A 15,265-nucleotide genomic window follows, 5' to 3' on the forward strand; every position below is an offset into this window, starting at 1 on the left:
TTGTTTTCTTTTGTTGTAACGAAAAGTTGTACCAGGTTTCGCCGCTTCATAACGGTGGCGAACGCGTGAGAAATCGGCCGCGAAGTGGAAGCAGTCCGGCTGAATCCATCGTGTTCCAAAGATTCGCACGATAAGTGTCGTAGAACTGCGCGATACCGTACCGCACTGGATCTTAGACTGCCATTTTCTTGGCAGAACCGGAGCTGCATTCCTCGGTGATCGTGTGAAAACCTCCGATTTGCCCTTGGTTATTACGTTGGGTACAAAAAAAAAAAAAAAAAGCAGATCGAATCGCTCGAAACTGGCGAAGTTTCCACTCTGGGAAACGTTTTCCAGAGACATAGCGATTGTTCTTGACTTGCATGAAAGTGAACACTTTCGGACCGAAATGTCACTTACAGCGTGTACAAGTGCTATACCTTACCGATATATTCGCGACATTTTTCCGATTGAAACGATACCCGACACGACACAATTTGGATCCGAATATCGACAGTTCGGATAAAAGAGGTTCCCCTAAATCGTTGATTAGAGAAGAAAATAAGATTCGAATTGTGTCGTGTGCGGTATTGTTTTAATCAGGAAAATGTCACGGATGAGATGGTAAAAGTTTCGTATAAAAATAATTAAAATCAAGGAAGTTATAACAATAAATCCAGACAACATAATAAATTCTCGAAAATTGTATCTGCTGCGAATTTGTTTGAAGCTGGTATGTTGTAGTTCGTGATGTTACTGGCGAGCAAAAGGGACGTAAATCAGCGATTCGTCCTGAATGGACAGCCGGTAATGGACGCCTATCAGTTTCTACGGTGTCACGAGACACGCTGGAAACACGAGAACGACGCCATTGTCCGGCGTGCGAGTCGTTTAGGACGAAATCCTGCTGGTCAACGGTCAATGTCAGCGGAAGGAACGAGAAATCGCCGGGGACAATGTTCCGCTTCAAGGACACCTACTCTTTGCTCGAGAGAGATAGGCGAATGCGAAATCGAGGCGCGCTACAAGCGAAATTCAGCAAACAGATAGCCCCATTTCTCTCGAACGCCCCAAACACAATCAACAAACTACACTGCCCACTTAAAAAAAAAACATACATCTCCACAAATTAAATATTTTTTTAACCCTCAATCTTAGATTCATTTACAAGCTCGATAATCATGTATATGATTTTAAACAAATCTAATATGGTATAATATTTAATCATTTTATAATTTTGAAATACCAACAAGGCAGAGATGCGTCCTGGAGTCGAAATAATTTTGTTTTGCCGTTCAAAGAGTATGGAAAAATTCGGAAAAAATTGCTCCGTGATGCAAACGTTTGTGCAACGGGCTTTTTATTTTAACAAGGTGTGTTTTTTCCATAATGAACGACTTAGAGCCATGGGAACGTTTAGGATGACCCATTCAGCTAAAGAATTCTCGGAAAAGTTGCGGAATACCAATTCCACGAGCATGTTCGCGTTAATTTCACGTCTCCCTGTGTTCACAAGTAGTTGCGAACTCCCAAGGAACCGCTGGCTGCTCAGGCTCCTTAAGAAAAACGCAATTAGCTGCTCTTGTACCGCGACCACACGCTGGTGTTTGCTGTTACGCCAGGCTTCGCTCGCGACAGTGAACCGATTCGTGGGAATAGAAGCGGTGAGGCCGCTTTCAAGACGGTTTCCCCTCGCCTAGGTATTTCCGGAACGGGGATCTTGCGAGCACCCAGGTCCGAAGGTGTTAAATTGTCCTCCAGACGTCGTACGAGCATTTTTTATCGGACTCAAGGCTGATTTTCATGTTCTTATAGTGCTTTTTATGGTTTATCAAGCAGTAAGGAGAAACGTGATCTTTGTGAATTTATTTCTAGACAACCAGGAAACATTTCACAACGGACCTTCCTGCATCTGAAAGAGCACAATGTCGAGTAATATTCATCATTTTTCCGTTAGAAAATATTAACAATTGTCAAAGATATGGATATTTTAACCGAAGTTCCACTTTTCGAGCATGTTCTCGAATTTTTAATTTTTTGCAGTTACAAAATTCAACCAAAAAATCTGAAAAAATTCTGTAATATGCGTCTCCGTGACTGCAATGTTCCAGATTTTTTTGGGGATTTTTACACCGACCACGAGTTCTTTTATCTGGCTCAAGGCCGTCCTGTAATTTTTACGACACTTTTTGTGGTCAATCGAGAAGTGGAACGAATGTAATCTTTGCGAATTTATTTCTGGGAAACCTGTGTACGGTTTGTAATGAACCTTTTTGCATCTGAAACAGTACAATTTCGGGCAGTTCTCGTAATTTTTTCGTTCATAAACAGTGACAATTGTGAACAATCATTTTACCGAGAGTGGTTGTCCTGTTTGTTTAATCGTGTTTGCTTGCGTACTTGGTCGTTGTTTAACTTGTAACATTTCAAACAATGTTCAGGGCTCGCTTTCGTCAAACGTGCACCCTTCTGACGTAGATGGTGCATTATGCACCCTGCAACCTTTCGCTGGACGCGTCTGGAATCCTTGATTCGCGTCACGATTGGCCTTTACACTTGACCGGTTAGGTTGATGACATGATTGACACACGGCAATGCGTCAATAGAAGCCGGGTAACCGCGGCTTAAAACGTTCCCCGGCTTATTATAAACATCAGAGAGTATACGATCAAGGTGCACCGGTCGCGTTATTAATAGCACGTGATAATAAACAAACCGAATGAATGTTTCCCCTCGAGAAACTTGCGAAAAAGCGGATCAGTGCATTTTATTCTCCTAGATGTGAACGAATGAACGGTCTTGAATCTGTGGCTAATTAAAAAATTGATTGATTAGACCATTGCTTATCGAGAAGAGATTACCTGTGCAAAGTTTCAACCCTCTACCCCAACCGAGAGGGTAGCTACGCGAAAAAATCAAATTTTTGAATTTTGGTCCATATTTCTCTTGCGGTTGTTTATAAAAATCCTGAAAAAATCTGGTATATTGCAGTCGTTCAGACACATATGATAGAATTTTCTCGGATTTTTGCTGAAAAATTCTGGTTGCAAAAAAATAAGAAACACAATTATCTAGAGTAAGTGGTCTGTAGAATGGACCTCCAGAGGAGCGAGAACATCTTCGACAGTTATTAATATTTCCTAACGACAAAATTATGAGCATTACTTGACACTATGCTCTTTGAGTTGCAAAAAAGTTTGTTCTAAATTGTTTACTAGTTTTCGAGAAAAAAATTGCTAAGAATCGCGTTTTCTCTACAGGTTCCTAACACCATCCCCCACAATTGTCGCGATAAATGCTGAAACGATCGATGCAGAAGAAGTTTAGGGTCTCCGAGCCAAATTGAAGAGTGTAATGGACCCGTGGCAGGGTCGAGGGTAATCGCAGGCGTGGCGGGAGGTCGACCACAGAGCTTGGGAAAGGGAGATATATCGATAACTATGACCCAGTTATCCCAGTTTCCCGGGAAATCGCGGCGCGCAGCAGTCTGACGCCACTGTAACAACTTCTATCGACAATACGCGATTTTCCTCTCACGCAATCATCATTTCAACCTTTCAGAAAATTCTTGCTAAATGAAAATCGTTGCAAAACGTCGTCTAATTGCTACAAAACACGTTGAACGCGACGAGAAAACGGAAACTGGTATAAAGGACAGGGACCGAAGGTCAGCCGAGCAAAAAGTGACAGATGAAAATAATCCTAATGCAGATTACGCGTCCTTCGACGAGAAAATGCGAGGACTCGGCGGCTTGGCTCTGCCCACGCGGCTCTTTTTCCGTCTCTCTTACCGCGCCGAGGGAATACAATTTTTATTCCATTGACGACCCTACCATCCGCCTCCAAAAAATTTGCACAACAATTCGAAAGTTTAGCGTAGGTGCCATGAAAATTTCGAAAAAGTTCCTCGCACGGTTCGCTCGGAAAAAAATCAAAAATTTCATCTGTCCCCTGCCACTCGTTCACGCGAGAAAGTAATCATTGCAGGAGGCTTGATTGAATTAGTTTCGAGTTCTGCGTTTCCGATCGCGTTTCGAGCGTGTTCCATGGCGACGCTAAATGCGCAGGGTGTCGGGTCAGGGTCGTGGGTGTCCTTCGAGCCCGTTGGAAACTGGGTTACGCACGCTCCACCATGGAGTTTTGCTGCAACCTTCGAAATTCGAGCGAACAAATCTGGCGAGTGCTCGAGGCAACGTAAAGCCTGGGTTCCATTTTGCCGTCCATTTTGCTTCCAGGTGGCAAAGATACTTGCGTCCGCGACTGGATGCCTCGCTAATGGTCACCTTAAATCAAGTCGATCCCAGAAATACCTCATTAAACCGAGATCCACCGAAGATCGTTCGCGAGAGGTGTAATTCAGCCAGTCGAAGATAAATGAAGAATTTAGCGGCGCAGCTTAATGACTCGATCCTGATAAACTCTGCGAGCCTCCCTTCGCCCACCTGCGGATGGATAAAGTGGATTTGATAAGGGTTTTTCAATGTTTATATTGCATAAAGCCGACTAAAGTGGGGTAGCGAATGAAAATCAATTATCAGATTTTTCGCCGTTTCTAGTATACGGCTGCTTGCAGCGATTCTGAAAAAATCTGGCACACTATAGTCACCGACATACATATTACAGAATTTTTTCAAATTTTTTGGTGGAAGATTTTAGTCGGAAAAAAATTAAGAATGACGCAAAGTAGGGTTAGGTTAAAATAAAACAGAAAAACGACCTTCAGAAGAGTGGGTGTATCTTCAGCAATTGTTTATACTTTTTAACGAAGAAATTATGAGAGTTGTTGGAAATTATACTCTTTCAGATGCGTCAAGGTTCGTTTCGAAATGTGTACGGGTTGGCGAGAAATAAATTCGCAAAGATCAGCTTTGCGGCGAGTGTTCGTCGGTGAGTCAGTGTACGTCGATCCTCGGCCGGACCTCGGGTAAAACGGTGAAATGGTGTCTATAAGTGGAATCGGAGCAAAAATACAGTAAGCTAGATTTAGAAAGTCCCCAAGAGCCATCGGAAATTGCCTTTGAGTAGCATTAGCCGCGCTAATAGTTCCAGCGAAGCGTGGTCCTTTCGCTGTCGTCACGGCTCGGGTATTAACGTGTTGCTTTCGTCACCGGTGCCCTATTTTCCCTATTTCCCGCCGTGGAAACTGCGAGCCTGTCGTGAAGTATGCAACCTTGACCCGATCCGCGCGATCTCTCGCCGGCACGCGTCACGGTTGGCCTTTACGCGTGACGTGTTAGGTCAGTGATGCTTCTAATGCCCCAGCTCTTCTCCCCTTTCTTCGCCCCTTTCCGATACTCTGTTACAAACCACGAGCCATCAATCCGCATAGAACGCCGCTCTATCTAGTAGCCTAACCGTCTAAGAGGTGGTAAATTGGGTTGGGCTACTGGGTCCCCGGTGGGCGGGGCTTAGTAATTTCGTGAACCGGTAATAATAACCACGGACTGTGTGATCCATGTAGATACTTTGGATTCAATTAGAATTATACTTCGTTTCAAAAACACTTTAGAAATTGATGTACCGCCTTATTGGGTTAGGATACGCCCTCAGAAGGCGGGGCTTGGCGGTCCCCTGGGCCAGTGGTTGTCAACATGGGCTATGATACCTTGGGTTCAATTGAAATTAAAATTTGGTTCAGAAACGGGACTATAAATTGTTCGGGTGGGTTACTGGGGTAGGATACGCCCACTGTGGGCGGGGCTTAACAATTTCGTGAATCGGTAATAATAAGCATAGACTGTGTAATCTATGTAAATACTTTGGATTCAATCAGAATTATACTTTGTTCCAAAAACAATTAATGTACCGCCTTATTGGGTTAGGATACTCCCTCAGTAGGCGGGGCTTGGTGGTCCCCTGGGCCAGTGGTTGTCAACATGGGCTATGGTACCTCGAATTCAAGTGAAATTAAAATTTTTTGGCTAGCATAAATCTTTCAATAATGAGTTAGGTATTAATGCAATGGGGTACTAGGTTAAGTTATTGGAGTTATGAGCGGGGCCTAATGGATTTCCAGAGATTAATGACGTATCATAAATCACTATAAAACATCTACTACCCAAATACTTTCGTTTCGATTAAAATTGCATTCTGTTTTAAAAAACAATGTCTCAATTAGCAAGTCATTGATTTTTTGTAAACGATCTGTCAATGAATGAATTGGATTATTAGGTTAGGTAATGAATGTTTACGTAATCTCGATTACGGTTGGTCTATACGGTTTAATGAGTGGTTTTTTGTTCTGATTACGGCGTTAATACCGTAGCAATTGTTTTTTCCTCGCTTAGGGCCAATGACCATGACCTGACCTGACCCAATCACACTCCTGACCGCCATTCCATTCTATCTTCCGCTCAACGCGCAGGTCAGCATTACTTTTCTACGATCGGCACCTTTCGTGTCCCTGCGATATCGAGCCGGGAAAACTTTCCTTCTTATGCTGCCAATGTTTATCCACGTGAATAAACAAACTGAAATACTTGTCAGATGTAACAAAGAAATTTCAAGCTTCTAATATTCAAGCTTGTATATGCGTACAAACAGATTCTAACGTTACGAAACGTATCAATGTTAAACAAATTACGAGTTAATTAAAAAATAAATTTATACAAACAAATTTCAAACACAAATGTGAATTTTTTGGAAACGTATTTTTAAACTCACGATTCGTATTTATATCGCGAGGAAACAAACTGGAAATTGTTAAAATGGATTTATATAAACAAATTCTAATTTTATATAACAAATTGAAGAAACAAACATATTCTTGTCAGCCTTGCGAGTTTTAAATGAATAAAAATCAATCGATAAAAGTGTGTGGAGAATGTTTTGAAGGGGGCATAGAACAAAATGGCGGATCGAGGGGAAAACAGACGTTCACAAAAATTGTTTGAATCGCTCTGTTGAGGAAGCGAACTAACAAAGCGGGTCCTCATAAGGAAACAATTAGCGAAACGTTGGAAATTGTCGTCGAGAGTGGTCGTTAGAAAGCCATTGCGGTTTTTTTGCAAGCGGGAAAATACGAACGGAGGGAAAACAAGAGAGGACGGTTTCCAGGAAATGACGTGACTAATAGAATTATTATTCCGTCATTATCGAGAGGTGGGTCTCTCGTATAAACAATCGCCGTGGGCCGATTGATAATCATTACATTTTTATTCGAATACCGCCGGCCCCCGGGGTCCGGATTGTTATTGTAGCGACCGGTACATAATAATGTCTTGTTCGACGATAATTATTTATCGGCTGTGATATAATAATCGCGAAAGGATACCTCGCTAAAAATAACACGGTGTGTGTGCCGGTCGCAATCGTCTCGTGAGCCTGTTATTAAGCGCGATAAAAATGGGCGGGAAAAATGTCGAACGAGAGTGGGGGAAGCGAACGAAAAAAAAAGTAGTCGTGGTTCGATTACGTCATCGTGTGACGACCTTTGAATCTTTCGTTTTGTCGCTGCGCGTCAGCACCTTGCGCGTCGATTAATCCTCTTATCGTAATCGGAATGAATTTTCACCTCTCTTCTGTTTTTAAGACAATTTTTATCTATTTGTTGTTCATTCGTTATCCTGAGTTTTTTTATGAAATTATTTCTGATTGGATAATTTCAAATTTGGTATTACTCGGATATACTCAATTTTTCTCTGAAAACAAGTATCAAATATTATAATTGCAAATTTAATAATTTGTTAAGTAACTTTCCAAAATTTTACTGAATTTTTGTCCCTGAGAGCGATCTCAATTTTACAGAAAGGATTCAAGACATTTTAGTGTGGTTTTCGCGTGATATTCAAGTGCCCGTCTACGCCACTGTATTTTCGGAGTCGAACGCCATTTTGAAACTGCATAGGCCGCCAGATCGCGTAAATTCATCATCGTATGTAGTCGCAGTACCGTCATCTTCGGCGCCCACATTCGACCTTCGAGCCAACCGTGCAGAATTTATTCTCCGGTTATGCTCACATTGGCGTAGAGCAACGGTTTTTCCCGCGTATTTTCTCTCTCTCTCTCTCTCTCACTCTCTCTCTCTCTCTCCACGTTTTACACGATGATCGATGGGCTGAATTCTCTGTAACATTTTCAATAGGATAACTCCTACACCTTCGACGAAGTTCGCTGGTATTTGTTGGACCGGAAGTTGAATGTGAACTAGAGGGCTAAGTGAAGTAATTATAGCTGTGAGACTTCGGTATGGAGTGTGGGCTTGACTGATTAAAACGACGGTGTTAATGAATAGGGAAGGCGTGGATCAGGGACACCGTTGATTGCTAGACCCGAGGTATAAGACAGATGTGGCATTGTAAAATCTAAGGATAATGATTTATCAGACCTAAACCTATAACACGAAGTTTTAATTTATCAGACGTAACACTTATCTGAAACCTGATTTACCGGACCTAACCTAGCCTGGTTATGATCTGCCAGACCTAAGTCAAGTTGTGATCTATCAGACATGACACTCATCTGAAATATAATTTACCGGACCTAACCTAACCTGGTTATGATCTGCCAGACCTAACCTAAATCAAGTTGTGATCTATCAGGCTTGAGTCCTGTTTTCTGTTAAAATTAATTGAAAGTAGATTGAATAAAATTGGCAAAGTCGAATACAAACTTTCGGAAAACAGTTTGTAGGTTATGTTGTACGTCACGTAGTGAACGACGCCAGTTATTCTGAGTTTAGGGTTAGGTTTCACCGGAGGAGACTTTCTCGTTGAACCTCGCCCTTTACACCACAGTACACGGCGTGACGTCCTTCTTGCCTTATATTTACCTTGTTTTTCTTTATTTGTCCCTACTGCTTTTTATACTTTACCTTTGTCATACTTAGCAACACAGTACAGTCGTCAAAATTCATTCGGACACAGATATTTTCCGAAATTCTATTTAAGGTCACATGAAGGTGACAACATCATGAATCGAGTAAAAATGAATAAAATAATACCAAATATTAAAAAGAAAATAAATTTAGAACAACCTGTCAAAGCTACAATGAATCATAGTCATATTCACCAAAGCAACGATCTGGATCAGGACCAAAACCTGACAAGCCAGTGGAGAACATGAGGGACGTATAGAGACGCATACATGACAGGTCACTCGATCAACAGCTCAGTCGGTGCAGCCGCGGTGTGCACCCGGCTTAACGAGCAACGTCATCCGTCGATCGGCGATCAGGGTCGCGTATTAGCATGCTCGGGTGTGCCTTCCGCGCCCACTCCCGGCCTTGAGCGTTCTCCGTGAGAAACCGAGGGATGAGGAGAGCAGCGAGCGAGAGAGAGAGAGAGAGAGAGATATGTCAAGGAAGGAATGCTAAACGCGGAATACAGGTCGCGCCGCGCGAATCTTTCCGACATCGGCCACGTGCTCTCGATCTCGAACACTACACAATAACATCTCAATACACACATGTGCACGATATCATTGTTTAAACAAAACCTTTACCAGCGCACCCGTGACATTTTTCTGATTAAAACGAGTACCAACATGACATACCTCAGAGCTTCTTTCTGTTTACTCGATATATGTCCAAAACACGGGTCTAGCCACGGACATATATCGCCTAGTAGATACTATTCTTTGATCCACGCGAGCTTACACTCCTCGGCGACCGAGGTCTCCTCGGACTTTCTCATTCGAGTTCTAGGACTTTTATCGGTTAGGCGTTTGTGACTATTATCGAGTAAACACTGTATTTCGTAGACTGCCCAAGTAAATATGAAGTAAACTGTGTCGTGTTGGGTATCATTTTACTCAGAAAAATGTCGGGAATATGTTGGTAATAGTTTCATTGAAAAATAATTGAATAGAAGTCCGTGTGTTTTAAACAATATCGAAACTCCGAGAACAGATGCACCAGTTGAGAATAAATTGTCAGGGCTCGAATCTCGAAGGATCTGCCCTTCGTGCGTCAGTGAAACGAAAGCCCAAAGGCCCTGACACCTTCGAGGTTACCCTCAGGTTCACCTGCAGATCGCTGATCTTTTTCCCTTCTTCGATTTCACCTCGGTTGCCCTTTCTGTCTCGACCTGCGTCAGGTAGAAATTTTCCCTTTTTGCTGCTACGACCACGAAGGGTATTGACCTGGCTTCCTTCGTTTCCGTTGACTTTCCCGCTGACATGAACAGTCATGCCTTCTTTCAAATCGACTTTGGACCGCACTATTCACGCGGAGATGGAGGCGCGCGTTTGATTTCTGTGTATGGGGGCAGACGGTTGACGAATGAAACGGGAAACATGTGGGATTAGGGCTGGACATCTTAATGCAGGTGGAGGACCGTTCATTTTTCAATTGTCGACTCTTAGTTAACGGGCAGGCTCACTTCTGGAATTTATGACATTTTTGGTACGATTGATGACAATAATAATAATAATAATAATAATAGTAAGAAAGAAAGTGGAATCCTGGAAGAAATTTAGTTTAACTTATTTGATTTATGTAAAATTATACAAAATGTTTAACGGTAAATAACATGAACAGTTTAACCATTAGAAATATTTAATGTAAATGACAAGTGATAAATCGTCACAAAAATTACATCTGAACAGATTGAAAATTTGACAATTGAAAATTTAACAAAATAGAAATTCGAGGTAACGAAAAGGGCCCGAGATTCGACACAGAAGGGCTGTCTAAAATGGATTCGGCACTGTTCACGGAATTGTAAGCTTTAAACTCCTGCGGGGGACGACGGGTAATCTAATCTCCCATGGAATGTCACGGCTGTCCATTTTCCCGCAGGTATACGGGGGCTTTTCGGTTACTATGCCTCGCTGCGGGCACCGCGCACACTGTGAAGCGAAATTTCAGGGAGTCGTTCAACTCGGGACCGCAAAATCTACGGAGGCAAGAACTATTTTCTACTTTCGAAACTTTTGCGTCCGTCATTCATCCGCCAATCTTCGTTCGTTACCTTTCCGCGAATATGCCTGGAGCCTTGAAACTCCATAAAAATAGCAACAATTAATAATTATGCCTTCGTTGGATTTAAATTTATTTACATATTAAATTGCAGTAAATGAACATAGAAGAAATTTTTAAAACTGGATTTAGTGTTGCATTTAGATTTAGATTTTTGTATGAAAACTTCAGGAAAAAATCACGAAACTCAAAAACCGTATTAATTAATATTTTTGCCCGGTGAGAACCGCAGTGAATCGCCTAACAAGCCGAAGAAATTTTTCACCGATTTCAATCCCAATAAAGCCAATCCCATAACAGACGAATTTACATAAAAATTCAGAGTCTAATTATCGCGTTCTGAATTAATATATGCGAGCCAGCTCGAAAGTAATCTTTGTATGCCAATAAGGCGTACACTTTCTTGTAGGACCCCGGTTCTTCGAATTGGGTCCCCTCTCTGCGTTCTGATCACGTTTAGAAAGAGGCTCTTCTTTTCTACGGTATAGCGTAGTATAGTACAGCGAAAGGGGGATGGCGGACAAAGCAGAAATCCGCGTGAAACGCCTCTGTGAGCGTGAGAGAAATTACCAATTAGCAGGGGAATATCTTTTTCATTTAGACGAGACATTAATTTCATGTGTACGTGTATTTTCTATACACACTTGCATCGCATATACTGCGCACATTATACGCACGTATTCTGGTACGCGTACGATTACAATTAACACGCGGGTCACTCTTGACCCGGTCACAGGCAAGGGTCGACAGGAAACACATTCGATTCGACGAATCGATTGTACCTGTTCTTCGGCAGCTGCATGTCCTCGGCATGCAAGACGAGACAACAGCTCGAAAAACTGACAGGAGAGGGGAAGCCATTTTGTTTGACAAACCGACCCCCTCTCCCCTCTCCACCTCTCTCCCTCTCTCGCCAGTCCAGTTCGACTCGTTCCCGCAATCAGTACATTTTGTTATGGTAATCGCTACGCTCGGCAAAAGCGTTTCACAAAAGTCGAGGCTGTTTCGTAATTTCTCGCGAACGGACCACGTGCAAATCCGTGAGAAGTTTCCTCCAACGGCCGGCATCGCGCGTGCGTGACTTTGCTCCGTCACTCCAAAAGAACGTTAAAATAAAAAATTGAAATCCTCATTTTTAATACTTTGCCATTAAGATATTAAAAACATTCTTTAATAATACAGTTAAACGATTGTTGTACTTTTAAAAAGTTGGTTCGGTAATGATCATATTAATTTTTAATTTTTTTTTTGTGTGCAATTTATGGTTTTATAATGTATTACTTAAACCATGTATACATACCAATAATAATCTTTTAACGTAACATCTGAATAATGTTAACCTTAACTAAGTTGCATATTTCAAAAATTTTAATATGGAAATAATTATTTTAAAAAATGCACGAGAAAATGATTATTTACATTTTTGTTAGGATGAAAAATTAGGGGAGAATATTGAGTGCCGTGTTGTTAACACGAAATTTCGAGGCAATGTGGTAGGGCGACAGCGACAGCAGCGATTAGGCGAGCGGCAGCGCGTCGAAGTAACAACAGGTGGCCGAGGACGTAATTCTCGAATGGCCTACGAAAATAAATTCGTCTTCTTAATTAATTCGAGTGAACGGCACGCTTAATTGACCATCGTTTTCCATTTAACGAGTTAAACATGGCAGACTGACTCAATTTCGATTTTATTTTTGAGCTTACAAATAAAATCTCGGTATTTGGTTTCCTTATTCGCATCGCGGAGATGTTTTAATTAAGAATCCATCAACGTTGCTGCGGCAGTGATAAGTCAGACTCGTTTAAGCCATAATGAGGCACGCATATTTATTAGATCTCGATCTCCGAGCAGACTTAATTAATTACGCACCGATTTCGGTAAAAGATAAGACAAAAATTGTGATATATGTTAATCAAATCTATTCTCTTCCTGTTTCAGGTGAGTCGCTGACATTTTTTTGAGAGAATGGCATTTGGTGATTGGGTGAGTAAGAATCTCCAACAAAAGTCATATTTTTTCGAAAAACGAAAAAATAACGAACACAATTTCATTCAACCTGTTTCATACTACTATGTAAACTATAAACAATATGGCCGTTGCCAGGGTGTTCAACGCCGCATATTATACACGTCTACCGAAAATCTCACCGGGCGCAAAACTCGTTTACGCGATCAAGACCGATGACGCAGCGGTGGCGTCATCGGGGCATCAATCCCTAATACAAGCTCTGAAAAATACAAAAAAAAATACGAGGACTATTTAAACACAACATAGATCGTATCTGTAGTCATTATTAGTAATAGAATATCCGCTTTGGCATCTAAAATTAAACATGATTCTAGGCAAGAATCATTTAAAACCGCACACGAAATCTTCAGAAAAGTTTAAAGAAAAGGACATTCTCATCTGTAACTTTTTTAAAAGACACCGTACCGGATTGAAATTTTGCGCATGGCTTCTCGAAAGCCTGCAGAACACCAACACCCACGAAAAATGTATAGAAACACGAAATTACAAGACCACGAATTTTTACAAAACAATCGTCCGTCGATCGCCCCGCAGACGCGCTTTCAATTAACAGCAAACGATTAAAGCTGCTTGAACGTTTCCTGTCAGGCCGCATAGGTTCGAAACTAGAACGCACAGTGTGGTATCACGCGAAATTGCAATAAATCAGCCGGCATCGTCTGTGATCGATGTTTTTTCCACAACGATCGCCGCGATCGCGTTAATAAAGCTAGAGCGTGCTGAACGAGGAACGCTCCGGACGTGAAAAATAAAACCGCTAGGGAGAAAAACGTGTATAGGGGACGACGGGGGTTGAGGAGGGGAGGTGGGGGGAGTGTATAGAACTGGGGAAAAAGTTGGCAGAACCCCGGCAGAGCGAGGGTGGCGATGAGGAGCGACGAAAACAGACGGAGAGGAGCCTTGATGCGTGGCGGAGACCTCGCGGTGCTCAACGAAGCTTCACGCGACTCTGTAATCATGTCCGGTTTCCTCTGCGCGGCCAGCAGACATCAGAGACACCGACGCGCCGCGATTAGGCGCGTAGATTGCCCGAGGGGGGGCGTGGAGGGCGGAGGGAGTGGAAGACGGAAAAAGAGATAATGCTAGCGACGCGAAACCATTTTACGCGGTGCGCCGAGCGCGCGCCGATTCGAACCAGAGAAATTACAGCCTCTTCGCCACCGTGCTCCGACAATCGAGATCTTATCGATCCTACGACGTGCCCCCTGCTCGCACGCCTTGTTCCCCGCGCGGTTTATGGGGCTCGCATAAACCCGTTTGCGCATTTTTTTAAACTGACCAGCGGCAAAAGTAAATTCGATTTCGATATTTGGGATTTTTTTCCAAGGAGATCTTTCGAGCTTCCGAACTGAAATTTCGCGGAGTTATTTGTCCATGTCCTGGAGGATGTACACGATTTTTTGTACGCACGTGTGCTCGAAATTACGGCGGCACCGGGAAGGAGAAGTTACGTTTGTCGGTGGCCGGTCGTTTCGCTCGCAGAAAAAAAGAGGCAGCCGGTTTCACTGGGAAGCGATTGTTCAAGGCCATCCGATGCATGTGCAACCGATCGACTCACGTTTTCTTTTGTCACCGAGAGTCGCCTGTCTCTCTGTCGGCCTCCTCTTCCACGGAATTACTCACTCGACCGGTATTTTTACACAGTCATTGCGGTGCTAGTGCAGCGCCGATTCGCATTTTTCATTCCGTGTTCTGGTCCCGTGCAGTCTGCGGTAACGTTCCATATTATAATAATAGTAGCAAAATTAAATAAATGATAATAGCAAAATTTTTCATTGGAAAAATTGAGTCAAGTGATAACATGAAAATGTAGGATTAAAAATGCTGGATTAGATAATAACATCGAAACGGGCATTTTGAAATTTTGAAAGCGAAAATTGAATAAAATGGTACTAAATGGTAGTATCAAAATTTTGAATTAAAAATGTTGAATACACTTGTATAGTATCGGTGATGAGAATGTTGGCAATACTGTTCGCTGTTATAAAATGGAAACGTGTTTGGCAGGAGCTGTAGTTGTGTTTGTTATTTTCGGGCATTTTTCGGTGGCAGCGCACTGCCAAAAACCCGAAAACAATTAGAGCACCGAGTTGCGGCGAGGCTTTTGGGTAACGAACGCGTCTGGGGCGTCGTCGCTCGCATTCTTTTGTGTTGGGAAACACAATACGTAATTGCGGAGGCACGAGGATGTGGCAGCTTCAGCGGCGGTCAGGGTCTTGTGTATTGCGAACAGATGTCATTCTCTTCTTGCATTTCCTTTTCGTTGCACGTTTCGATTTACTTTCGTTCCTGGTATCTCCCGACTTGGGTTCCCTTGTCGACGCCCGACACCGAAAAAA

The 15,265-nt window shown here is 42.5% G+C and overlaps 2 protein-coding genes across 2 annotated transcripts in view; both read left to right on the forward strand.

The window, feature by feature from the left end:
• LOC143359058 (uncharacterized) overlaps nt 1–13,705 on the forward strand; it is a 116,707-nt gene extending 103,002 nt beyond the window's left edge. Inside the window, exon 4 of the mRNA XM_076796714.1 lies at nt 12,837–13,705. Coding sequence (XP_076652829.1) covers nt 12,837–12,859 — 23 coding nt within the window. The 3' untranslated portion in view covers nt 12,860–13,705. The remainder of the gene's footprint in view (nt 1–12,836) is intronic.
• LOC143359042 (ecdysone receptor-like) overlaps nt 1–15,265 on the forward strand; it is a 60,302-nt gene that overhangs the window by 3,301 nt on the left and 41,736 nt on the right. The gene's annotated exons all lie outside the window — the stretch shown is intronic.

The sequence above is a fragment of the Halictus rubicundus genome, chromosome 11 (assembly GCF_050948215.1).
Source record: "Halictus rubicundus isolate RS-2024b chromosome 11, iyHalRubi1_principal, whole genome shotgun sequence".
Lineage (NCBI taxonomy): Eukaryota > Metazoa > Arthropoda > Insecta > Hymenoptera > Halictidae > Halictus > Halictus rubicundus.